This window comes from Mus caroli, unplaced genomic scaffold (genome assembly GCF_978045245.1).
Source record: "Mus caroli unplaced genomic scaffold, Mus_caroli_1 scaffold_7, whole genome shotgun sequence".
Taxonomy (NCBI): Eukaryota; Metazoa; Chordata; class Mammalia; order Rodentia; family Muridae; genus Mus; species Mus caroli.
Window position 1 is genome coordinate 60,505,764 of NW_028227262.1, and position 27,761 is coordinate 60,533,524.

Below are 27,761 nucleotides of genomic sequence, written 5' to 3' on the forward strand. Positions count from 1 at the left end.
GGCCAGCCATGAGCACATGGAGAGGGGGGGGAGGGGAATGGGGAGTAAAGAGGGTTAGGGGCAAGAAGGGAAAGAGAGGAGAGGAGAGGAGGGGAGGGGAGGGGAGGGGAGGGGAGGGGAGGGGAGGGGAGGGGAGGGGAGGGGAGGGGAGGGGAGGGGAGGGGAGGGGAGGGGAGGAAGAGTGAGGCAGGGGCAAACAGTGAGTCAGGCCTACCTGGCTGTTGCCAGGTAACCATGGGGCGGAGCCTAGAAGAAATGCCAACAGTATGTTCCACAGCTAACTCGTTTGCTTACTATCGCACAAATGGGTGTGGGGGGGCTCAGCCCCGGGGGTGGGGTGGGGCAGAGGCACGGCCATGCCAGTGGAGGTTCGGCCATGCAGGTAGTGTGTGTTCACCACGGCAGCCCACCCCATCCTGCACTCGAGGTCACCAGGTTTTAAATCCTACTACTGACACAGAAAAGGAAGTCAACAGAGGAAATTCCCAGAAAGGCTTCTTACTTAAGCAGAGGGACATCATTTGCTAGTTTGAAGAGTGAAGGTGACTTAATGGCCTTAACTGAAGTGTCTTTGGTCAAGATGGACACAGTGGGACTGGATGCTCTGAGGTGGGAGGTTATTTTCCTGGTTATTGCGTGGAGGCAGCCTCCCAGGCCAGTAGGGACATGTAGGTTTTGTTTATGTTTGTTTGTTTAACATCGAGGGTCTATGGACACTAAAGCCAAGGCTTATATACAAGTATATCCCTCATCTTCAAACTAAGTCAGTCACCTGTGCCAAGCCAGTGTCACCACAGGGCAATGATAGACTGCTGCTAGCCATGGAGCTCATGCCTGCTGGCCTTGCCCTGTCAGTCCCCCTCATGAGGATCACAGAGAGCCTCCTGCATAAATGTTCTCTGTCCCTCTGCCTCCTGAGCCAGCGGGTGCCTCCAGAGCCCCTGTGCACGCCCCTCCTCTCAGGAACCACTGAGTCAGTCAGCATAGCAGCAATTTACAAGTACTGACTGATTTCTAACTTCTTCATTATTTACCTAAGGCTCTCTTAGTTATTGGAAACCGCTAGGGATATTCCAGCTGCATTTAACAGCACACACGGTGTCACTGCGCGTCCAGAGTGGCAGCCTAGGGGCTTCCCTGGTCACCCCCCAGGCCTGCCATCTCTCTGACACAAAACAATCCACAACTGGACGGGTGCCACTCTCTCTCGCCATCACCACAGAGTTGTAACTATCTCAGGTACAACTACTGCACCAACAGACACAGACAGACAGACAGACAGACAGACAGAGGTGGCAGGTGGACCCCTCTTTGAGGAGCTTCTGTCTTGGCTTTGGAGCACTCTTGGGTCACCTGCTATCCAAAGCATTCTCTGACAGAGAGTCAGGATAGGTCTGAGTCTCAGTGAAATGTTGCCCAATTAAGCTGTGTCAGCAGAGGGCTGGCTGAGCCGCACCTCCGCCCCCCTCCTTGACCCCGCCCCCGCCCCCATGTACCTGGCATGTGTTAGTCTGCGTGACACCGGCCTGAGGTTGTATGTTCCTGTTTTGTAGATGAGGGAAATGAGGTTTGTGGGACCCCATGGGGTCCCATTTCCTGTCACCCTGTTCCATCTCCTACCACCTTCTCCCTTTCTCACTCCATCTGTAGTGTCTGGATTGTTCCTTTCGTTGAGTCAGGTACCCTCAAGGACCTTTGCACGGACTGTTGGCTCCTCACCTCTCCTTCAGGTTGAGGTTCACATGCCATCTTTCTCAGAAAGGTCAGAATGGAAGAACAGCACCCCCACGGCCTGTTGCCCCTCACGCTGTTTTCCTTCACGCACGCACTTCAGCGGGAAAGGACCCTGAAGCCAAGCCTTTGACCGTACTGCCTATCAGGAGGCAGGAGAAGCCCGATACGGATGGAGCCTAAGGCCCAGCACAGCAGTGGCGGGTGCCCAGTAAATCAGAGGATGAAGGAGGCTCAGAGGAGCCTGCTAAGTCACAGCTAGCCTTGTTCCCACACGAGGTGGAGCCTGTGGGCCCAGCCTCCAGCAACAGCCTGCCTGTACCTGTAATTAACTGGCAGCCCGGCTTCTCTCTGCTGGTGCTCTGAGCTGTAAGTGCTGCAAGACACTGGCAATCTCCTCTTAATAGCTCCGTTGTACGGGAGCGAGGAGGGTGGGGGAGTAGTCTACGATTTTCTCTCTTGCTCTTTTCAAAAGACACACACACACACACACGTGTGTGTGTGTGTATATATATATATATATATATATATATATATATATATATGAAAATCAAATATATATTAGAGCAAAACAATGAGAGAGAGCCAGTAGACTGTCATGTCAAGTCAATTACAAGCATTTGCTTTAGTACAAAAATGCTCTGGCCGCGAGGGTAACATCACTCTGGGAGGTTGGGGGAGGGTCCTTGAGGCTCTCTCATAACCTCCATTGTAACAAACCAGCCCTGATTGTGGTCCCAAGATGCTCAGTGTCTTGGGGAGCTCACCCTCAACCCTGATCACAGGCAGCGTTTCAAAGACTCATCCGCACCTCCCATTCAGCCCCGCTGCCCCCTCTTGGGTGTGCCCCGAGCTCTCAGACTATGTGATGCACACAGTACTCTGCAGAGCTGGCGGGCCTCCTTCCCAATTGTGTGTCACGGGCATCAGTGATTGTCACTGGTACCCCGGGCTCCCCGCTGGCTGGGAGGAATAATTGAGGACACAGAAGCAGCTGGCTCTTCAACAGACATGCTTCTGCTCCAGAGGGCTGATGACCCTTGCCTCCGGGTGAGCCAGGAGCACCAGTCAGCGCCAACTGAGTGCCTTGCAGACTCTGGCCCATCCTGCTTCCCTGCTTAATGCTTGACTGTGGAATCCTCCCTCTACCTCCCTCTACCTCCGGAGAAAGCGTGGCAAAGGATTCCTCTCCTTTTTTGGTAAAGAAAGTTTCTACTGAATAAACACACCCTTTGTCTCTCTCAATCTGCACAGACAAGCAGTTGCTAGAATGGGGCTAAGTGGCTCTGTGCTTCTCTACTGGGGACCAAGAAGCTCATCACCTCGGCAGATCACAGTGGCAGGCCTTGCCCTAGACACTTGGCCGTGCCCGAAGGCCGCAGCCAGCCCAGAATATGGGCTCTGGAAGCAAAGCAGAATGCAAGGCAGAGTCCCTGGCAGGATTCACGTCTGCCCTGCCTGGTTTGCTCTGTGCTATGGAAGAGTTATCAGGAGAAAGCGTCAGGCCCAACATAGGGATGGAACACCAAGTCGCCCCATTGGATACCAGACAGCTGAGTGTCAGTAGACAACTGGCCCCTCTGGGGCACAGGGGATGTAACTGTCATGGGAAACAGGTGCTGAGGACCTGGGAAGAGGACTATCTTTTCATCCTTGAGATGGGCACCGACTCTGTCCCCTAGCTGGGTTCAGGTGCCACCTTGGAGAGCCGGAATATCTGAGGAGCCTTGGCAGAAGATGGGGAGCTGGCACCACACCCCACCAGACTGCCTGTCATGAGCTATTCCTGGAATTCTCCTGTCACGTGGCGCAGGAACCCAGGGCCACTTGCTTGAGGGCTGCGTCCAAGCCACGGTTCTCAGAGGCAAGTCCTGCAGTGCCTCAGAGCAGCTTCCATTGGAAATTAGCCATAAGCAAGGAGAAGCAGGGTGGAGATGGGAATCTGGATTTGCCACACTATGGCTGTGTCTCCTTGGACACCTTTTCTAATGTCTCTGAGCATGCTTCCCAAACAGGGATACTGCAGGAATGAACACTGGCTGATTTGTGGGCAATGTACCACACGATGGAATTTCCAGTCAGGGGATAGTTGCTTAAAAACAGGCCTTCTCTGACCCCACTTTACACTCCCAGGGATTTGGTTTACAAGTCTGACCTTTACCATATACAGAGACCCCCCCCGCCCCCCCTGTCAGCTCCAACAACTGTCACTAAACAGCTGGGTGCCTGGAAGGCCAGCCACCAGCAGGCCTTGGTCTCTGTTCCCAGCACGGTGGTGTGGCTAGAGCAGAAGGTGGCTCTGAGGCTGACTGACACCGAGACAGCATCTGGGTGTGGGAGGCACCCTGGAGGCTGGTGACTGACTGCCAGGCTATGCTGAGTCCGCTGGGCAGCTGGCTTCTCCCACAGGCTCTGTTTCCTAAGAGCATTCAACGGGGTGCTGGCCTGTGTTGAGGGTGAGGTCCTTGTAGGCACTGGGATGAAGGTCTCTCCAGGCTTCTGCTGTATCATCATCCTTTATGGTGCCAGAGCCCACATGGGAGCTGCAGAGCCCCTGAGGACAACAGCAGCTGCCTCTAAGTTGACTGCCTCAGGCCAGAGCTAGCAAGCTGCGTTTCCACAGGCACGTCTTAGTGCATCTGTGTTCACACTGAGAAGACAGAGAGGCAGCTCATGCCAATCTGTTCTTTCCATGGTTCCTGTGTATCCTTCCCAATCACACCTTGGGTAGGGACCCCTGGGGTCAAGCTCTCTGAAGGCCTTGAGTGTATATAGCTTCTCTCCCATGCGTATAGCCTCTCTCTTGGGAGTCCAGTCAGGCACTAAGGGCTCTTGGCACCCCAGGACGTCACTCATGACGCTAGGGTTCTCTTACCAGAGTAGGGGCAATAGATGTGGCCCTAAGAATGCAGTTGCACTCCAAGAGCTGATCCTGCCTCAATTTCCATCACCTGCCCCCCTCCGCCCCCAATCAACTTGCAGAGCAGAAATCAAGGGAACGTTATGAAGGCCTTCTGAGCATGTGTTACCACCGTGCTACGGGCAAGTTGGTGACAACAGCAACAGAGGCCTAGGAAGCACCCTGCCTGCCCAGATGCCAGTCTATTCCACTTGAGGACCAGCTGGGTACCACCCTGCCCCCTCTTTCCAGCCTTCCACTCATTCCGCTTGTCCTGAGTGTTGGCAGCGGCCCAACCATTTATTTTTAGTTGTTGATGGGCTGGCCCCTTCCTGGTCCCGTGCTGCAGTTTGAGCCCTGTGGCAGAAAGACTCAGCTCACCAAACACCCTATCCCTTTATCCGGTATTCAGCAATGCACCCCACACAACTATGTGGGCTCCTCAAGGTGTGTTTAAACAGAGGCAGCCCCATCATACTTCTTCAAAGTTCCTTTGAGGAGTTCAGGGCCCTCTAAAGCCATGTCCTGCTAAACCTTCGTAAAGCTAGGAGCATAGCGCGCATGGCCAGGGCCCAACCTGTGGTTTCAGTTGTTAAGGACCTGAAGAGCATTCTCGTCCCTGAGGATGAGAAGGGGAGAGGCCTCCTGGTGGATCCACTCTGCAAAGCAAGCTGCACACACAAGGCAGCTCCGCCGCACATATAGGAAGTAGGGACAGAGAGCCAGGCCCTTGCCTGGTAACAGGAGTGAGTGGGACTTTTTCCCAGCTCTGGCCTCGGAAGCTGCCCCTCTCACCTCCCCAGCCTCCCTCCCGCCTCCTCAGTAGTGCAAGAAGATCACATTCTGTCCCACTGCTTGGTGGCTGAGGGCAGACACATGCTCCACCTTCTGTGACTGCCTGTAGGAACACATTCAGGATTTAGACAGAAGCAGGACACAGTCCAGGTCCTTGTTACCTAACGAGGATGCAGGGGACTTAAATTTAGACTGTGCCTGTGCATGGTGGGGAGCCAGCTCTGCGGAACTGCAGTGGCACACGTGCGGACATACTCAGTGGATCTGCTGAGCCAGCTCAACAGCCAGGGGAGAATGGAGTGCTCCAGGAGAGGGCCCCACAGGGGACAGTGCCTCCAAATATATGTCTTTCCTGTTTTTAATTCTATTTCAAAATAGGGTTTCATTCTGTAGATTAAAGCAGGGTAGCTCTGAGCTCAAGATCCTCTTGTTTTGGCCTCCTGTCTGATGGGGCAGGCACTCCGCTGGAGATCTGAGAGGGTGGCCTGAGTGACTCCATTTTGCCCAGTTGCTCCCTAGTCCCTGCTAAACAGATCGTTCTCAATCATCTGCACTTGAAGGTTTTGGAAGATCCACTGCATAAAATAAATTATTTTAGCCAACTGAACTGAAACTTTTGAAGCTCCAGTCCCTGGCCTGCCTCTGGTGTGATGTAGTTGTGGTTTTGGCTTTATAAACCCTACCCTCCCTTCCCTTCTCCAGAGTTGAGAGTTCTTTCTTGCATGAGCCTGCTCTCAGACACTGGCAAATAAAGGACTCTCCTCTGTCGGACTTTTAGGTGGCAATCTTGGGTCCTGCAATGGACACAACATCTGAAGGCCTGAATGAGATTTTTGCCACTGGGGCGGGGGTGAGGTTTGCCCAGCCTCACTCTGAGTCTCTCTGGTTTGGTGAACTATTAACAGAGGTGGTGATCCCTGAAACATCCCTGGTTCAGGTAACTCACACCAGGGCCAGAGAGTCCCAGAATGACCACTGTTTGCCAACATCAAAACTGACCAAGTCCTCATGGGCCTCTCTGACATCTCTGTCTGGGCTAGTCTCTCGTTTGGAAGTGAACATGGACAGGGACCCTTCCCCGGCACCTTTCTGTAGGAGTCAAGACACTGGGGAATCCTAGTTGGCAATTTTTGGTTAAATGCTTGTCTTATGTTTGTCTGTCTCTGTGGAAGCCTAAGTGAGTGACTGTGCAGTCTAGTCTGTCTAGTCTCTCTGTGCCTTTGTATTTGTCATGGTTTTCTAGAGGAACAGAAATTATAGCATATTCTCTCTCTAGTAAATCCCATATATACATATGTACACACACACGCACACACTATTTTTTAGAATGGCGTACAGGCTGTGGTCCCAGAATTCCAACAATGGCTGCTTATGAACAGAAGGCCCAAGAATCCAGTCCACAAGGCTGGATGTCTCAGTTGGTCTTCAACACATACTGGAATCCTGAAGAAGTAAGCTCTAATGCTGCCAGGGAAGGAAGGGGTGTGCTAGCAAGAGTTAAGAGCAAGCAGGCAAACAGAGAGCAAGCTTCTTTCCTCTGTGTCTGTGATGGCTCAGGGAATGGCACTATTTGGAGGTGTGGCCTTATTGGAATAGGTGTGGCCTTGTTGGAGGAAGTGTGTCACTATGGGGTGGGGCTTTGAGACCCCTCCTCCTCGCTGCCTGGGAGACAATCTTCTCCTAGCAACTTTTGGAACAAGAGGTAGATCTGTCAGCTCCTTCTCCAGCGCCATGTCTGCCTGGGTGCTACCATGTTTCCCGCCTTGATGATAATGGACTGAACTTATGAACCTGTAGGCCAGCCCCAATTAAATGTTTATAAGAGTTGCCTTGGTAATGAAGTCTCTTCACAGCAGTAAAACTCTAAGAGAGTGTCCTTTATATAGGCTGCCAGCAGAAGGTGTGGCCCAGATTAAAGATCAATCTTTCCACATCAAAGGATCTGGATTAAGGGTGTTATCTTCCCACCTCTAAGATCTGGGTTAGAAGTGGGTCTTCTCGCTTCAAAGTGATTTAATTAAGAAAAAAGTACCTCATAGGTGTGCCCAGCCATTTGAGTTTTTGTTAATTCAAGATATAATCCAGTTGACAACCAAGAATAGACACCAAAGTCCCTTTCCCTGATTTCCCTTGGGACCAGAAAACCAGCTTGCTCTCCGAGCTCACTTTGGCTTAAAGGCAACTGGAAGCTGACCCAGGGTCTCCCTTCTCCCTTTGGGAACAGTTCCTCTGCCCTTGTGGTCTCTGCTCTGTGAGCAGTGACAACCTCTTTCTTGATGTGAGTCTGGTAAACTCCAAGCTCTGTTCCCTTTTCACTGGGCTCCTCCTTTTCATTGTCCACTCCTCTTGTACCCCACTATACCACCCCAGCCCTCCTCCCCAGCACTGTGTGAGAGAGTTCCTAGGCTGCATGACTTTGGCAGGAGACTGGAGAGAAAAGCTATGCTGGGTCCTTTCTCCTGGGTCTCTAAGCTGGTTTCCTTTGAGATAGGATGCTCTTTCTGATGCCAATATTGTTTCTTGTCAACTCTCTTTTTCTCTCTCTAAGAATAAAGATGAAAAGATAGCCACCCCCACCCCTTGGATCTCAACCCCTTCCATCCCGCTTACAGTCTTGCTAGAGCCCAAACCTAGTCAGCTCCTGACCCATTCTCCCATAGGGCTCCTCCAGCCAGTCGGGAGTGGTTGAGCTCCGTATGCCCTGTACGGTAAGGTTCTTGCCCCATACGGTAAACGGTTCCAGACAAGGCAGGACTGCCTGTGGTGCAGGGCATGATGGTGACTGCGGGAGGTGCTGTGGCAGGAGCTGCAGGGTGGGCAGCAGTCACTGAACCACCCTTTCCCCCTCCTTTCCTGTTGGGAGATGCCAGCCATCCTGGCAGCCTTGCCAGGTAGTGAGGATGGGGCCCCACCTCAGGGTTGCTGAGGGGTGTGCAGCTAGTTTTTCTATGTGAGAGGGTCCCTAGGCTGCATGGCTTTGGCAGGAGAATGGAGAGGAAAGCTATGCTGGGTCCTTTCTCCTGGGTCTCTAAGATGGCTTCCTTGGGGATAGGATGCTCTTTCTGTTCTTAGGACGTTTTTGCCCTCTGCCTGCTGCTTGTCTGCCTGTGCTTCGTAGGCCCCACCAAGCCTGGAGACTCTTGCTTTTGTTTCCACCACTTTTTCTGAGTTCCTTGGATGTGTGCTTTTTTAAAAGTGATTTTCTGTTTAATGGTCTCTGGGTTACAGGGAATTATTAGTTTAAAAGGACCAAAGTGAAAAAAAAAAAGTAGATGCTTGCCTCACAAAAGAGTCAAGACCTTCCTGCTTCATGGAATCATTATAGTATCCTGCAATGTGGTATCTTTACGAGAGGAGGAAAATTTACTACACTTTTCAGGTGGTCTGCCCCCATGGGCAGACACATAATAAATTGGTTATGGATATGTAGATCACTGCGTTCAGTCTTAAAGAAAGATAAATGCCTTTTTGGTGTGAATTGTCATGAGAAATGGTCATCACACACTGATCTGGCTCACTGAGAAGGTGGCTCTGCAGGTTGTGGCCTGCCCTGTTTAGGCCCAAGTATGTTTGACTCAGTTTCCCCAAAAGACCCTGTCCTGCTGGCCCTGATTGTGACAAGGAAAAAGAGAACAACAGAAGAGCCCAAGAAAAACGCACTGTGCACTTGCGAACATCCAAGAGGCTACAATTGCTTATCCTGGGGTATCTTATCAAAGATCCCTATGATAAAACCAGCTAAGGAGATGCTCACACACAGAAGGGTTAAAAGGGATCCTATGTTTAAATCTCTCAATAATAACTGCAGCATCACAGTCAGCCAAATTCTGTGAATATCAATCGAATGATTATGATAAGTAGCCAGGTGCCACATATGTCAGAAAGCCTGTCTTATGTTTTCTATAAGGTTTATCCAGAAACGTACAAGGCCCAATGCTTTAACAGAAGGTACACAGATACGATGAATTTATTGCATTATTCAAAGTGCCTAACAGATTTTTAAAATTAAGATGATACTGCCAGTAACTTCTAACCCAAACAGCTGCCATCATCATAATTCCAAGTGTGCCTGCTCAAAATGATCACAACTGGGCTTATTAAATGTTAACATTAATTCAGGAAAGGAGATAGGCAAGATCCCTGACCCCTCACCTGAGCATCTGGACACTCCTCCCAGCTACTTGCATGCCTTTTGGGCCTAATTGTATAAAGCCTCCAGGTTTCCTGGAGACAGTGCGGTGTGCAGGCTAGAGCGGGTGTGTCCACCTGCACAGCTGTGGAAAACTTGCTGTATGCACTGGGTAAAAGGCCCCCCCAAATAGATATTGCCGAACACCCTCCTCACTTAGGGCAAGTGTCTTGGAGCAAATGGCAATGGCTGATGTTATTATGCCTCATGTATTTATTTTTAATTGTTTAATCAAGGGGGCTTTATATGTAAAGGTTACAGTGGCTGGATATAATTACGGACGCTTAGCTCTCTGAAGAACCCCGCCCCTTCCTGGGTTCTCCTTTATAAAAATGTTTTCTCATTCAAGGTTATTAACACTGCTAAATCTCTTACTGAAATGCAAGTCTTCTCTCGTGGGATCAGTGAGACCATAAAAAAAGTTATTTTAGATATGATAACTTACATAAATAAAGATAGAAGACAAAACCATAAAAGCTTGAAACCAAGTCACAAAAGGTCTGAATATGTGGTACAGGGGTTTATGGGGGATGAGACCTAAAGATAAAATGCTTAAAATTTGTTCACGTTCACAAGGTTCTAACGATGTATTCGTATAATAAAAACTGACTAGAAAAAGCTGACTCAGCGTTGTCTTTGCTAACTTTGTGAAACCTGACCCAACCCATTTGGAGATGCCCAGCCATAACACAGTAACTGTGACAAGAATTAGCTGTACACCTTTTTATTCTTGTACGAGTCTCCTTGTGAAAACCGATCACACTGTTCTCTCTTGTAATTATAGTCTTTGGGATAAAATGAGCTATTTAATACTAAAGACCTGTTAAACTGATTTAAACTTTGTAAACGTACACTCTAAAAGAATCTGGAAAATGAAGTTCCCAGTTTTCCATGGACTGCATGTTTGGCTTAAAGCTTATTTTGGTAATAAAAGAACATCAGTTCAAAATCTGTAATGTTTGTTTAAAGATTTATTTATTTATTGTATGTATGTATGTGAGTACGCTGTTGCTCTCTTTAGACACACCAGATGAGGGTGTCAGATCCTATTACAGATGGCTGTGAGCCACCACACCATATACAGTTTCTGGGATTTGAACTCAGGAACCTGGAAGAGCCGTCAGTGCTCTTAACCACTGAGCTATCTCTCTAGCTCCCAAATTTGTAATTTTATTCTGTCTCAGAAAAAAAAAAAGACTCAAAAATTACCTTAATGTATAAAAATCTTATTCTGTGAGAGTTAGATTTATTGTAATCCACTAGAACAAATAATAATAAAAAAAGAACAGTGTTTAAATGCCCTTCATATGCCTAGAATTATGTTTGTAGTCATACAAATGCAATTCATTTACAGGGACAAGACTGGAGGGAGACACCTGTTTGCATCTCCCATTATATATCTTCTTTATGTGCTGCCAAAGATAAGCCTAAAGCAGCTAACTCAAAGCAAGTTTAAAAGTCAACTTAAAAGTTTAATATAAAATAATATTTAAAATCTTATATATTATAAAAAACTGGTTATGGAAAATTAGCTTTTCCATTTAAATGCTTGAGTAGAATGGGTTAATTTTGTAATACACTTATACAACAGGCCATTCCCGGGCTAAAGAAGTCTCTCCCCCTCCCCGCCACCCCCCATGGGATACAAGCCGCATCAGAGTAAACTGCATGCTAGCCTCATTACAGGACAGGGTGGTATGGGGAAAGAAGACTTGCCAGGGTTTCCCATCTCTGGTTGCATAGGGAACCTTAGCTATAGGGAAGATACATTTATAGGGAAGATAAATTCCTCTCATTTCCCATGATGGGATAGGGTGGAGGTGAGGGTGAGGTGTGGGCAGACGAATTCTCCCACACAGTGGATCTTAGAGTCTGTACTCATAGCTTAAATGTCTCAAGCAATGGAGAGACGAACAGCAAGTACCCCTCCTCTATAGATAACTGTCTCCTGAACATGAGGATGCCGTGTACAAGGGAAACCTTGCGCCTAAGCCTGTAACCTGACTGGTGTGGGAAACTGCATCCTGTTCAACTGGCTGTGCCCCTCACCCCGGCTTCCAGTTCTCCTCCCCTTAGCAAAGCTAATCCCAGGGCTGCAAAGTCTATTCCTGATTCTGTCAAGTCCCAGGGGAGTTTTAAATAAAAGACAGAGGCTCTGCCACAGGGCCAGTCAGCATAACAGACAGAACTGTGAGCACCCGCTTAAACCCTGTTACAGCTGTCATCCAGGCGATCCATCCTGGTAACTCAATGTCATCCGAGGAGGAGGCCTGGACTGTCAAAATCCACCCAGGCCAGGCTTTCCAAGCCACTCTTCGGGGACCATTGGGACTGGCTCCCATTACAAACCTGGAAGCCAACAGGTCCATGCATGGCTGAATTTTGATAATGCTCCTGGTAGGGTTAGTCACAACGGCTCCCCAGGCTTGGACTCTGACTCAAAGAATTGCTCTACTAGCTCTGCTGTATCTGGGAATAATAGGTCTGTTACAAATAAAATAAAATAAAATAAAATAAAATAAAATAAAATAATTCATTTCTTTAATGAGTTATGCTTGGCTATGCATCCAAATAACAATTGGTCCTTATAGATGATATAAATATTTTCCTAAAAATAAACAGAGCCTTACAACTCTGCAAAAGGCTTAAATCTACTAGCTGCTGAGAAGGGGAGACCAACAATTCCTGGATCTGTAGCTGGTTTGATTGGAATCTTGGCTGACCACCTTACTCCTGGGCTCCAAAGCTCTCGTCCTTCTCCCCTAGGTCTAATGACCCGGTCGGTCCTGCTTATTTAACTGGCTGTTAAACTTTGTCAAACAACGCAGAGCATTTGTTAAATTAATGTTCCTAAGGGCCCAATTGTATAACCCCGTGTATAATGAGCCAACCATTTGATTCTCCCTAAGACCCAGGGTGATTCTGCTTTGCCCTAGTTTTAGCCACTTCCATCTCGTGCTCCCCACAACTGCTCCCAGTCCCCAACCCCCAGCTCCCCAGCCTCCAGCCTCCCAGCCCCCAGCCCCCCCTCTGCTAAGTATAGTCTCACACAGCCGCACCTGCAGCTCTGGGAGGTCCATTGTTTTTTAACATAAAACAAATTGCTTTAATCAACTGAACTGAAACTTCTACCCCTGGCCTGCCTCTGGGATGCTGTAACTGTGGTTTGGGCTGACACATAAAGGCCTCTCCATCCGACTTTTATCCAGTGGTATCCTGTGTCCCTGGTGGAAGCAGCACATGCCTGTGTGTGTCCAGCTGCCTGTCCCTTACTGAGTTCACTCAGTCCCGGCTCTGAGCTCAGCTCCCAGAGTCCTCCCGATACCTGTCCCTTTCTCTTACTGCCCTCACCCCCATGCTCAAACTCATCCAGAAACGGAACCCCAGCTGTGGGAGAGCTGGAGATGAGGCTAAACTGAGGGCAGTGTCCTCAGGGAGGAAGTCTGTTTATTCATGTCCCAGACGTCACTGTCACACCTGGCCTCAGTGGCCAGACTGGCGGTGGAAAGGGAGGGAGATGGAAAGTTAAGAGGAAATCGGGTCCAACACCGGAGGAGCCAAGTCTAGCTGGGAAATAAACTAAAAATACACCCTTCGGTAAATGCCACCCTAAAGCACACCATGGATATAAGAGTCTGAGCAGGTGTGTGCGTGAGTGTTTGTGTGTGTTACTGATCGAGGTGTGAGCTGGGCCCCACTGGGTTGGCCAGAGCACGGGTGTTTCAGGGTGGGTGGCCACTGGAGAGGCTGCTGCACGGCCACAGCCAGTGCTTAACTCTCAAAAGTTCTGATTCTTGCCTAGATCATGTGTCGGAAAAGAGCTGGACCAGGCACTGCAGCCATCACTGGCTAACTGCTAAAGGTGGCTGGGATAGCAGCCAGCATTCTCCCTGACCCCTGGGACATCCTAGCGGGCACACTGATAGGCGTTGGTGACACTGTTGGCATCAGCACCATCCTCCTCGACCCGGGCTGGTTTAGCCATCTCCCAACTTTAGCCACACCTGTTGTCAGGCCTGTGCCTCTCTCTGTCACTCCTGTAGTGGGCTCCATCACACATAGCCTTAGGAGCAGAACCCTGTCTAGCCATGGGACTTTGGCCTGCTTTCTTCTAAGCAGAATTTCCCCACTTTTGAATAGGAAGAACCACCTGGCGGGGGTGGGGAGTGGGGTGAGGTGGGGGAGTTGGGGAGTTGCCTTGCTACACAGTCACTCGTTCTGGGCCATCTCTGGGCTGGGAGGCCTCAAATGTTTTGGAGGATCCCTCTCTGCAGTAACACTGTTTGGCTTTCCAGTGCCCAGAAAGGCTCCCAGACAACACTGCTGTTGAGGTTAGTAAGCCTTCCCCTGTGGGCCCCTCTCTTCTCTGAAGCAGAAACCCACCTTTGACATGCCCTGAGGAGAGAGCAAGCTTTTCTTTATAAAGGGATGGCAGGCTGCAGCTCTTTTGTGCTCCATGAAGCCTAAGGACCCCCAGGGGAAGGGAAGCAGAGGGGCTGCCTAGGCCAGGGCACAGGGGCAGCAGGGCAGGGGTAGCTTCTCCCAACCTCCTCCACCATCTCTGTGATGGCTCTGTGTGCTGCAAAACTGGCTCCTGGGTGTCTCAGCTGCAGGCCTGATATCCAGAGGACTCGGTCTGAAGGATGGAGGAGCTGGAAGACCTTGAGCCACCCCAGGCCACACAGTTCTGTGCTGAGCTCTGCTGACGGGGCAGGCAGGCCTGGATTGCACGAGCTCTGGGGCCCTCTGCCACAGTAGCTGGACCTTCTACCAGTGCTGCCATAAGTCACATCAAGCAAGGTTTGAAAAGGTCCTCGGTAAGACAATCATAGCTGTTAATCAATGATTGTTAATTAGATAGAAGAATTATCTCGTGCTGTGATTGGTCTTAGTTTTAATTAAAACTCCAACTCCAGAGTCCAAGAGGTTCTTGGGCCTCAGCATCCTGGGGTAGGTGGAGCACAGCACCTAGCTGAGGAATCTTTTTTATCTTTTTCTTTTCTTTTCTTTTCTTTTCTTTTCTTTTCTTTTCTTTTCTTTTCTTTTCTTTTCTTTTCTTTTCTTTTCTTTTCTTTTCTTTTTTCGAGACAGGGTTTCTCTGTATAGCCCTGGCTGTCCTGGAACTCACTCTGTAGACCAGGCTGGCCTCAAACTCAGAAATCCGCCTGCCTCTGCCTCCCGAGTGCTGAGATTAAAGGCGTGCGCCACCACGCCAGGCTGAGGAATCTTATAAATACCCACCGAGGTGAGCAACCCTGCCTAGACTGTGAAAGGGTCACCATGGAGACTAGCACATTTAAACTGATGACATGACCGCCGTATGGTTAAAGGGATGTCTTTATTACAGACACGAGGAAGAACAAGCCGGGGCTTCTGGAAGAGTCTAGTGCAGAGAGAGAAGGCAGTAGCTGAGTATGGTCAGCAGGCTGGAGCTGGCCAGGAGAGAAGTCGGAGCAGAGCAGAGGGAGAGGAAGAGAGAATGTGTGGGGGAAGACAGAGGTGAAGGCAAAAGAAAAGGCAAGAAAGAGAGCATGCCCTAAACTGTAGGGTGGTAGGAGAACCGAGAAGCTGGGGAGGGAGGCTGGGCATGTTTAGGGTGGTGCAGGAGACAGAAGAGCCGGGGAGAGCAAGGATGCTGGCCAGCATGGATTCTGAAATGAAAGGGACTGAGGGAGCCCAGAGGCCAGAATGCACTTTGGCATTTCAATAGGCACCACAGATAGACATTTGTTCCCTAGGCCAGCTCAAAGGAAAATGGCTCCTTTGGTGGAGGAGACTGCATCACAAGTTCCCGAGGAATGCTGGCTTTTGTCTAAACAGCCAGGATGCAGGAAAATGGACTTTCCTCTGGACCTGACACACATGGCTTTCAGAAAGAGGACTAGACTTCCCAAGACTGGTAAGGAATGACCAGTCATAGCCATCATCAGAAGGGTTTCCTGGGTGCTAGGCATGCTCTGGATTAGGGAATTTAACACCCTCCTAACATGCTACTGACCCTGGGGGACTAAAAGGGACATGGGAACTTCTGCTGCTGGGTGCTGATGAGAAAACAGGCTCAGGGTCACAAAGCCAGTAGCTTAAGGGGACCCACCCTGGGTCATCCAGACCTCAGTCTGTGCTTTTTCTCCACTCCTCGATAGAACCCATAATATGGATATAACCCCTGATGCATAAAACTATTGTGTGTATAACCTATAATAGGCGATTCTTTCTCAGTTCCAGAACTACATAGGACAGCATCTCTGGACCAGAGAGATATCCCTCCCGATTCAGCCTTTCTTTTTAACACGTAATCTGGCTTTTTTTTTTTCTCCCTCTAACAAGTGACTCATTTAAACACTTCAGAAACTGCCTCTCCTAGAGCCCCAGAGCGATTCTGTTTTCTTTTCACCAGGAAACCTTAAATATTTTCAACAGAGAGACCACATGAGTAATTCTGGACCAGTGACTATGCCTCCGGGGTAAACTCCTCTTGAAACACTCCCAGACAGAAAAATCACTAGGCAACTCCCACAGACTTCAGGGAAGATGGCCCGGGGCTTCCTGAAGCTCCAGCTCTCTGAGCCAAAACTCACTGCCATCAGACACACCCTGCAGGCCCCTGTCAGTCACAGGAAGCTGAGCAAACAGGGTATCTGACTTACGAGTAACTCAAGGCTCGCACCTTTCCCCCAGAATCACTTGCCACTCACATGCAAACCAACAGAGTTGGTATGGCCAGGTGAGGTGGCACGGTGGAAACGGTGGATAAGGACACTTGCCGCAAAACCTGACAATTCCAGTTGAAGCCCTGGGAGGAAGGAAAGAGGTGACTCCCAAGGCTGCCCTCCCATCTCCACGTGGATGCCAGAGCATGTGTGAGCCCCAGATTGGGTGTGTGTACCCACAAACACAAGTGAGTGTAATAATGGAACGTTTGTGCCAGGCATAGTGGTGTACCCCTGGAATCCTAGTACACAGCAGAGTGAGGCACAAGGCTAGTCTGGGGCCAGGAAGGGTCTACACAGTGAGTTCTAGGCCAAACACCACCATGACAAAGGAGGATAAAGTTGGTGACAACAGGCAGAGCAGGGATAAAGGCAGCGGCAGTGATGGCCTGAAAACATGGCCCCAGGGTGGGCTGGATCATTTTCCAGAAGAGAAGAAGCAGGATGCTTAAGCAGTCTTCCCACACCACTTTGAAAACACACAAGACAGGTTTCCACTTAGGAATGACAGAAACTGTCAGGTTGAGGAGACTTCAGGAAGAAAACAACGCTTCTCTGTGTTAAAGGCTGTGCCTAAGCTTTGATGAAGCTTAGGGTTTGATGAAGCCCAGCGTTCTGTGGCTGGGGCAAGGGCAGAGGACAAGTCCCTGCTAGCAGCAGCTAGCCACTTCATTCACTTAGTCCTGAGGCACAAGCACTTCAGAGATACAGGTGGGGAAACTGAGGCTCTGTGAGGTTACCATGCTCCCCGATCACACACTCCACACTTCTGTCAGCCAAAGCCCAACACAGGCCCTGCCACTCACTCTCCTCCTGAAGCCTGTCTGTCCTCTCTGTCATGCTGATGCTATGGGCTGAGGTAATGCACTGGGCCTCACACCCTGCTCTTAGGGGGGCACCTCCACCTCTAACTCTACCCCACAGTGTATCTATTCCTGTGGAGACCTGACCAGCCTCTGGGCTTTGGAACCTGCCATATCTACCCTCCCCACCCCCCTACCCCCCGCCCTGCAGTCTTCTTCTTAGCTCTCTCCAGCTGCCCACCTTGGTCTCTTGGTCATCACGATAGACAAGCTGGAGCAGTGGCTCTGTGGGTTCCCTAGATTCTGGAGGTCAGCTGGGCCACACTAACAGCATGTGGTAGTTTTATTGTTGCTGTTTTTCAGACAAAGTCCCACTACGCAGCTCAGGGTTGCCTGGAACTTGCTATGTAAACCAGGGTGGCCTTGAACCCACAGAGCCCCACCTGCCTCTGCTTCTAGGGTGCTAGGAGTAAAAGTGTATACCACCCCTTCCAGAGCATGGCAGTCTTCGTGGCAAGACTTCCGGAATGAGCCTGTTTCTTTCCGGTACAAAGTCTTGCTTTACTTGTTGAGCTGTGGGGAACTATCTGCCTCTGGGCTTTGTCCTTCACCACCCTGGTCACGGTCACGCTGCTGCTCTGTGTACTGAGCGCCACTGCGCATGCACTGCTGTCCTATCTGAGTTGAAGCATGGAGGTTGTACAACTCTTCCCTGAGTTCACTCAGACAGTAGGCGGCAAGGTGGAGGTTGCAGCGAGGGCGAGCAGCCATACAACCCCACAGTCCACGCCCGATGGTGAAGATGGACCATTCAGAAACACGTGGGAATGGGATCTTAGGCTGCAGGGTCCTGCAGGGCTCCGGCCCAGTCCTCTCTGTCCCTCACGGAAGGCACTGCATGTGCCTCCTGAGTGGGCACACGAACTGACGAGAGAGACTCAAGACCTTCTGAGTCCCTGGGGCCTCTGTTTTATAAGACAGAAAACTGTTTCCCCAGAGAAATTTTGAAGCAACTCAGTTCTGCTGTAGAAACGCCAACATCAGCAATGTGTAATTTGAGAGCTTCAGAATGATGCGGGCTCAGGCAAGACTCGGCTGTTAAGAAATAGAATTCGATGCTGGGTGCGGTGGTGAACGCCTTGAATCCTGAGCTGGGGAGGCCAAGGCGGGGAGATAAGAGTTCTGGCCAGCTTGGGCTGCATAGCAAGACCCTGACTCAGAAAAATCACACAAACTACAAGTCAATGTTTAGCATTTGTCAATTGGCAAGTAACCGGACGAAGTTTGGGACCCAAGACTACTAATAACCTCTAATGCCTGACTACTGTGTTAGTGTCGCCAAACACCCGAGTTTATCAACTTACCAAGGAGGAGCAGCTCACTCTGGTTCACCGTTACGGAGGGTCCAGTCAGTCTCTGGTTGTGTGGCTTGGTTTTGGACTTATGGGAGGTAGCACATCATGGTGGCAGTATGTGATGGGAAAGCTATTCCCCTCCTGGCTGGACCACGGAAGAGAAGCAGCCCTTAGCCCCAACCCACGACCCCCACTAGGCCCCACCTTTTAAAATTCACACTTCCCCGAAGCTGAGGATCAAGCCCTCAATACACGGGCCTTTGAACATGCTCTAGGGCCCAACAGCAGCAAACTGCACCAGAGTCTCTGGTGACGATTCCATTGGCACTAAAAATGGAGACATACATAGTCTGCCACCCTGCCACCCAGGACGCTGAGGCAGGAGGATTGTGGATTCAAGGCCAGGTGTTGATACATATGGAGAAACAAAAATCAATACCATCTCTTCCCACTTATGTGACAATTTAGTCAGTACTCTAATTCAAGACAAAGACATTTCACATTTGTATTCTCTGACAAGGAAACCGAGGCTTAGCATGTTCCAGTAGTTGTCTCTACTCCCCAGACGGCGCTGATAGGTAGTTAGATATGCGGTATGTTACCATGGAATGAAGGCCTGGGATCCCCACTTAGACCCTCCTAACCCACAGTTGCTGATACCAGCCTCATCTGCTTGGTAAGGCATCCCTTGACATCCTGCCCCAAACTCCAAGTCTCTTCCCTGCCCCTGCCTCCCTCAGCCAGCTTCCTCTGATGTGTGCTGAGTCTCACAGACACAAGGCGTCCTTGTATGAGTTCACGGTTTCCACAGTGGATCCAGGGCCAGCAGCCTTGGTATCACGGTAGCCTATGTCCACTGGCACGCATGTGCTCAGACCCTGATAGGCCAGCTGAATGGGATAGAGTCTGGGGGGTGCTAGTACTCCCTAGGTTGCAGAACTAGTCTCAATCCCTTTTTTTTTCTTATTGTTGCCCTCATCTTATGGATGAGCCAACTCGGGCTGGCAGGATTTCATCTCAGCCACAGAGGAGACAAGTAACTGCATTTTGATACAAATTCTCATCAGAGATTGACTGAAAAACCTGAAGGTCTGAATATGTGCAACTAGATTATGCAGACTGACATGAAGGGGGGTGAGGGTGGGGGAGAAGGGTAAGAAGCCAGGGCTGCAGGCTCAGATTCACTGCCACTCATTGGGTTCCCTGTCACCCCAAGTCGGCTGGGGACTCCGAAGCATCGGCAAGCAAACTCCTCTCTTATTTTCACACTTGTATTTACTAAGGCGAGAAACGGTGCCAACACATTTTCAAGCGTTTCTGACAGGCACGCGTGTCTTGCAGCTGGCGGCCGTCTACTCTATTAACAGAGTACATCACACTGGACCCCAAATCAGCTCTGGCTCCCGGGTGGAAACCCCCACAGATTACCTGTGGGCTTGCCCCTGAATTTCCTCAGGACTCTTTAGGTCCATGTGGGGCTCTAGTGGGGCCCACCCCTCTGTAGAATCACATCGGCAACACCCACGGCCATTTCCTCGAAACTTCCCCTTCTCACACCCTAGCTGAGGGCTTGGGGGTTTTTGGTTTTGTTTTTTTTTTTTAAATCTTCCTTTAGCACTTTCCCTCAAATATTTGCAGATAATTAATTCACTGTTAATTTGCCAAGGATGCTTGCTTTATATTTTGTAAATAGAAAGCTGGGCCCAACAAACTCCCAAGTTTCCTTCCTTGGTCCCTTTTTTCTTTCTATCCTCTCCCCTCTGTTCCTCCCCTCACTTTCCCCCCCTTCCTCCTCCTTCCTCCTCCATCTCCTTTCTCTCTCTCTTTTTCCAGTGGAGCTAGAAGGAAACCTAGAGCCTCACACGGGGCAAGCAGGTGCTTTGATGTTGAGCGACACCCTAGTGACAATGTATTTTTTTTTTTTTTTTTTTTTTTTTTTTTAGAAGGATGCTTGCTGGGAAAGGCAAAATGCTTTGGGAGTGAGACTTAATGGCCACATTCCTAAGGTGCCATGGGCAGTAGATTCCTGTCTGCTCTCCATAGGCCCTTCTCACCCACTCTGTACAGTCTGGCTGGCCAGGATGCCTGTGTGGAGGGCCAAGGGGTTTCCAGTGAGTCACAGGAGCAGCTGCAGACCCACTGAGTGCATGCACACCCATGGTGGCTTTCTTATGCTATGTTTAGAAACTCACAGGAAACTAACTGCCTTCTGGTGTCTACCTGAGCAGGATGTGGCTGGCGCCCCACAACTTCTGCCTGCCTCTACCACTTCTTGTTGGGCATTGTCCTGGATCCCTCCTCGGAAGCCTGGCTTCCGGGCTCAGAGCTTTATATCAGAAGATGAGTGATACTATGGATCGGAGAGTCTCTGTTGCCTCCCCTGCCTTGGCTCTCAACCTGGACTGCCATAGATTCACCTGGGCTAACTAAGATTTGCAGTGTCTGAGTTGGCTGGTAGTGGGTTACACCTTTAATCCCAGCACTTGGGAGGTAGAGAGAGGTGGATCTCTGTGAATTCCAGGGCAGCCTGGTCTACAGAGTGAGTCTACAGAGAAATCCAGCCTTGAAAATAAACAAACAATCAGAACAACACACACGAAAGAAAGAAAGAAAGAAAGAAAGAGAGAGAGAGAGAGAGAGAGGGAGGGAGGGAGGGAGGGAGGGAGGGAGGGAGGGAGAGAGAGAGAGAGAGAGAGAGAGAGAGAGAGAGAGAGAGAGAGAGAGAGAGAGAACTGCACTGCAGTGTCTGGAGTGCACCAAAGACCAAAGACAGCAGGATCTGAGGCTCAGGGAGGCCGTTATCAATCTCTCCCCAGGCTCTCCCCAGAGGTTTCAGTGGTCAGAGTCCTCCTGTGCTGGCTAACTTTATGTCACCCTGACACAAGGCTAGAGTCATCTGAGAGGAGGAAACCTCAATTAAGAAAACGCCTCTATAAGATCGGGGTGTAGGAAAGCCTTGATGTGGGAGGGCCCAGGCTATTGTGGGCGGTGCCACCTGTGAGCTGGTAGTCCTGGGTTCTATAAGAAAGGATGAGCCAGATGTGGAGAGTAAGCCAGTAAGCAGCACTCCTCCATGGCCTCCATGGTGCATCAGCTCCTGCTTTCAGCTTCTGTCCTGCTCGAGTCCCTGTCCTGACCTCCTTTAGTGATGGAGTATGGCATGGAAGTATAAGACAATTAAATCCTTTCCTCCCCAACTTGTTTTTGGTTATGGCGTTTCATCATAGTGACAGTAACTGTAACCAGGACGCCTTCCATTTCCAGTAAGATCCTACTCGTGTGGCATGGCTCTGCTACCCTGCTAGCCCCGCAGGACGCGGGGATGCCAGGGTAGCTCAGAGACACCGGACCCAAACACCAGGTGCATGGCTCCCCCATTCAGGGAATACACTCACATCATTTACAAGCTGCCCTGACCCTTAGCCACCAGACCCACTCCATAGTGGGTCCTGGTGGTGCCCAGTCCCGCCCCTACAGATACACAATGTGGAAGTCCCACAACTCACATCTGAAACATCTCTGTCTCATTGAATGTGAGTTACAGATTCTTCTAGCCATTCAACAAGCACCCATGGTGCTTCCAGTACGGGGGCTACATGTGGATGGACTGAGAGGTTCTGTGGTTGAGAGAAAGACTTATTAGCAGGTCAATAAAATGGCCTGTGCTTGCCTCAACTAAGAGAACCATCACCCCCAGCATGACAAGTGCCACTTAGAGAAGGGCTGCGGGACTGTACGTTACTGTGCCAGCGTACCCCTCTTTGCACAACATCCCATATAGAGCAAATGTGCAGTTAGGGGCTTGAACCCATAGTACTACTGTACTATGTACAGTAATAGCTGTTGCCTCAGACTTTACAGGAAAGCATGGGGGTGGGTAACATGGAAGATGGCCCTGTGACAGCCCTGTAGAGCATCCCGAATATACTCAGAGCGGCAATGCCTGTAGTGTGGTGTGGCACAGAGACCCCCCCAGCCATGACTGTTCTCTCCCTCTTTCTCAGGAGCTCCACACTGTTTGGGTTAGCAGCTGGCAATTCCATTTCCTTGCCTTCCTTGCCCCTAGCTACCACCCAGGAAGCAGTTCTGGCCAGTGGGATCCAGCTGGGACCTGCTGTGGATCTCTGAGGAAGGTCTGCTGTCCTGGTCTGATCTCAGCCCTTCCCTCCTCCTGACTTCCTGCCCAATACTTCTTGTAGGAGAACAGGTGGCTGAAACAGGGCCCAAAGGGATGAGTACCAGAGATATGTAACATCTGTAACATTTGTGGGGTAAATCTGGACAAAGTCTGGAGTATTGACAGCAACCTGCCATTCTGATCAGACTTCTCTTCCTTAGGCTACTGTGACTGGGTTCCTGTCTCCCACAGTGGACTCATATATGGCTCCAGTACAAAGCTAACAGCATCCTGGGTTAACCTTAGATCTTCCACTTATGAGACAGGCATACTACCCTCAGTCTTTGGGAGGAATCTGAGATAACATAGGACAAGTGCCTGTTGCGGGGCTGGCAGGCATCCCTCACTGATAGACAGCATCCTGGTTTCCCTCCGGTAACCTATCCAAACCCACAAGGCCATTCTGGAAAACTCCAAAGGATAAAATAGAAAGCAAAGCTAAATATCTGTCTGCAGGCAACCTGAGAAACAGGGCCAGACCAAGAGCCACAGCACAGCCTCAGGGGATACAGCTAATGAGAAGCCAGCAGGCGGCTGGGCAGAGACCTCCAGGGTTCCACGGATCAACATCGGGGTTACAGTCACCCGTGTGTCCATAAATAGCACTGTGAGAGGCAGCACTGTAGCTGCTGTGAGCTGTCTGTCCAGCTGCTGCGTGCAACATTTCCTGTCTCTACCTTCATGTTATCTCCCCATGGCCTCTGCAGGTCTGAGATGACCCAGCTGAAGGCATCAATGCCAGGGTAAGCCCCCCACCCAAGCTGTGCCACCTCTGTTCATAGCCCTGGGGACAGCACAGCTGGGGAGACAGCACAGCAGCTGGTCTTCCCTGACTCCTGGAGGGGAGGGGCTCCCCTGGCTCCCAGCTAGGCCCTTTCTTTCTCTCTGTTACGTCACCAATCTGACAGAATCAGGGCCCACGCGGAAAGAAGGCTTGGACTTTGTCATCAAGTGGGGATCTGGACCCACTCTGTGTGTGGGTGGGTGGGGGGCTGTGCCCCTGTGTCTGGAGAGACGGACGGCGCATGCGTGTGCACACATACACAAGCTCAACTGGGTTGGTTGTTTGACTCGGACTCCTCCCTTTGGCACATGCAGAGGTGTTCCCAGTGTTTCCTTCTGGGAACTCGGAACAGGTGACCACCATCATTCCTTCCTGACGTCTAGAACATCACAGAGACCTCTGCTGCAAACTCAGATTGATTTATTTATTCTTGGCGGCCACATCAAGAAGTGGGCTGCTTCTTTGCTCCCTGGACTCTTAAACAATAATAAGAAAAATGCTTTAAAAATGGTTTTTCCAAGCACCTCAGCCAGGCGATATAAACAAAACCTCCCGTTGACTTCATCTGGCTTATCAGTTTATCTGATCAGCCGGTTGACGGCTGACGCTGAGCTGTAAGACAGGTCCCCGAGATTCAGGGTGCTCACTGCAACAATTCAAGGGGTCACCAGCACACCACGACAACGACAATGGATTTTAATGGAGACGGATGCAACAGGACAAAGCATTCTTGTCTCAGGATTTTCTAGTGTGCAGAGTGTTGGGCTTAATAATGACAGCGTCCCCCACAGCAAACGCCTCGGGGATAACCCTGGAATATTATCTGCCAAACAAGTCTCACAAATATAACCAGGGCTGACTGCAGAGCAGCAGGAGCATCACAGCTGTAATAGGCAAGAATTTAGTTAATAATCTCAATTACCGAGACACGTGCATACATCTAGCTTAAAAGGGGCTCCTGGCAAATCAAATTCTCAGATCTTGGTGGACAAAAATCACCTTGCAGCCTATCCATCTTCTCATGAGCTTCTCCCTGGTGTGGCTCCTTGGAGACTCAAGCCACTGCCATGGCTCCCTGTCCCCCCTTCTGACAACGTCACTTAATTATCTACACTCAAATCAGATACACCAAGTGGCATTTCGGGATCTGGGTAGAATGGCAGAGAACCACACTAGGCTGTGCGGAAATGACCACACTGTGACTGGGAACTTAGCTTCAGAGGCTTAGGGAACCTAATCTGGAGACACTTCAGTCATAAGAACACCACAAAAATAACTCAAGGGCTGCATACCACGCTGGAGGATAGGGCAGTCATAGAGTGCTTGCCCAGCGTATTTGAGGCTCTGGGTTCAAATCCTAGTACAAGAAGAACTGGAATTTGCATACCGACTTGTGAAATGAGCCCAGTCCCATTGGTAAGGTTTTTGTTACATGAAAAAAGAAAAAAAAAATTAGCCTGGAGGTTATCTGTGCGTATCTGTTATATGTGTATGCGCATAACCTGTATACACATGTGTGCGTATGTGAATGTGAATGCATGTATGTGTGTGTACTCATAAGTGTTTGCACATCAACATCCCCACACACATATGGGCACAGGTGTGCACTGTGCACACGTGTTTACGTGCGCCTACCCATTTGCGGTTGTTAATCTTCGTTGTCAACTCAACAGGCTTTAGAGGTGTCTAAGTGTATTACAGCACAACTCCGGGTGTGTCTAAGGGCACCTCAGTAGAGGATGAAGTAAGTGGAGAAGACACCCCTGGAATGTGGGCAGTGCCATCCCCTAGTCTGGGAGTCTGACAGAAGAGAAAGGGAGGATGGAGGCCCTTGGTGCAGGCTTGCTCTGCTCCTGGCTGCTTTGGCTTGCTCTGTTCTGTTCCACCATGATGGGCCAAAATGTCTGAGGCCATGAGCCAAAATAAATTGTTCCTCCTAATCTATAACAGTACTGTGCTTGCATGTGTGTATGTGTATACATGTATGTGTAAACATATTCGAGACGCTTTATAAATTTGTGCTGGTTCATCTGAGATTAAAATTGAACGCAGTCTGATTTACTGCATCTACCTGAAGTCCTCTGGGAGAAAACTGTGTCCACTTGAGAGAGAGGGAGAGGGAGAGGGAGGGGGAGGGGGAGGGGGAGGGGGAGGGAGAGGGAGAGGGAGAGGGAGAGGGAGAGGGAGAGGGAGAGGGAGAGGGAGAGGGAGAGGGAGAGGGAGAGGGAGAGGGAGAGGGAGAGGGAGAGGGAGAGAGAGAGAGAGAGAGAGAGAGAGAGAGAGAGAGAGAGAGAGAGAGAACTTTATAAATGTACTATAGGACTCCTTGGCCCAGGCAGGCTCTAGATAAACAGGCCCAACTTTGGTTTCTCAGTCAAGCTTCCAGTAAGCCTGTCTGCTAACACTGGTTTGATAGTGACTGCTGGCCAGACCCACAGTCCTACTTATATAACCACATGTAGATTTTAACCCAGAGAACAGAATTGGGCAGGAAGAAAGGGAACAGGAAAGGCCTTTCTGCCAGCCTGGGTGGCAACTGGAGGTACTCACCATGGTCATGGGCAAATACCAGCATGTCCAGCCCCTTCAACATATGAGCCAGCTCATCATAACGGCCACAGTGTTCCCCAGCTCCATGGGACACAAAGATGAGGGCCCTGGAGGATAAGAAGGGAGCGGTTAGGAAAGACAAAGCCACAGACAAGACTGCTGGAGCAGTTGGGGAGCTCACCCCAAGCCAGCAATGAGTCAGAGCCCAACCCCCCAGCTCCAAGTGCCAGTTGGTAAGTCAGGGGGCTAGAGTTAAAATGCAGCCAGAGTTGATGGGATGGAGCCCGCGGCCTGGCCTTCTCTCTGGAAAGCGCTATTCCACCAGACTTCACCTTTCACCCAGAAAGCCAGTGCCTGAGAGGCCATGGGAGCTGACCTATGCTGGGTCCTGGCAGAAAGCTAGCAGCGAGCAGGTGCCACCCTCCTCAGGACTGTTTGTTTCTGGGTGTCAGTGCAGGGCACTTGGGTTCCGAAATACCCAGTGTTCAAGCAGAAAACCCATAGTGGGGAGTGAGAGTCCCCTTAGGGTGAGGAGTTCCTGTCATAATTATGACATGGTGAGGGCCTCAGCCACCATTTCACCCACCCTTATTGCCTGTCAGTCCCCCTGCTAACAGAATATGAAAGGATTTTAATCCTCTACTGTTATCGTTTGTGTTGTTGTCTCTACAGATGAGAGTAGAATTCAGAGATGCTGAGTGTCTAAGTTTCACAGCAAGTAAGATAGCAGTCAGAATGTGTCACCTCCTGGCTTAAAGGGCTCCAGCATATTGGCATAAGACTCTATACAAAACTCACCCACTCCCTCTCCCAGGCCAGACCCCATCCTTCACCACAGGGTGTGGCAGCATTGGCCCTGTGTTTGCTTCCTGGCTTCTCTGCCTTCTGAGCTTAGCTCTAAGGCACAGACCTCAGAGCTACCCCAGCATTGCACCCCAGGCCAGCCCCTACACACAGGCTGGGAAGCAACCAACCCACTTAAAAGCTGTGTCCTTTCCGTAATCCCTCCCAGCTCAGCTCTGCAGGCTGCTGACAATGCTGCAGATCTGTTTCATTCTGCTTTGTATTTTAATCTTTAAGCAACATCACCTCTAGCATATGTGTTCTTGCTCCTTCCTAAAGATGGGAGACCTGCTTTCCCAACCTGTGTGGTCCACGGATATGCAAGCTGCCAGATATCAACAGACAGCGATACCTGTCTACTTGATATTCCTGGGATCAGTAGAGAGGTGTCTTCATATTTCTCTCAGCTGCTGTGGGGTGTGCCTCGGACCCCAACATCCCCCATCTTCACAAGGATTTTACTTCCCAAGGACTGGCTCCGGGGTACCTATCTTTGGGACTATGGGCTTCTGTGGTGACTCAGCTCATAGTCACTAACAGAAAAGTAGTCAGGCTAGATTTTGCAAATGTTTTGTCTCCATAATACAGCTATGGGCCACAGTGGGGGACTTCATGGGTGGTCATTTGGGGTCAGAAATAACAGTAGAGGTATCACTGTCATGCCCAGCTTGACTCCCTGATAGTATCCAGCCCCCTCATCAATACATGACAGAGGCTTAGACATTTGTTCTGAGCCATTTCCTTTCACGCCAGCCTCTTCTAACCTCAGCCCTAACTAAGGATCACTGGGGAGCATCTAGAACCACAGGCGTGCGGATCCCTCTCCAGAGACCACAGGTCTGGAGCTGGAGAGGCTCCTTGTGGCTCACGCACAGCCAAGGCTGAGAAGCACCTGCTCAGGTCAATGGCCCAGATGTTGCCCAGA

The 27,761-nt window shown here is 50.2% G+C and overlaps 1 protein-coding gene across 2 annotated transcripts in view; it reads right to left on the minus strand.

The window, feature by feature from the left end:
- The window catches only part of Mgll (monoglyceride lipase), a 105,081-nt gene that overhangs the window by 38,692 nt on the left and 38,628 nt on the right, over positions 1 to 27,761 (minus strand). For both annotated transcript variants that reach the window (XM_085840355.1, XM_085840354.1), the window contains exon 3: positions 25,994 to 26,100. In XM_085840355.1, coding sequence (XP_085696481.1) covers positions 25,994 to 26,100 — 107 coding nt within the window. The remainder of the gene's footprint in view (positions 1 to 25,993; positions 26,101 to 27,761) is intronic.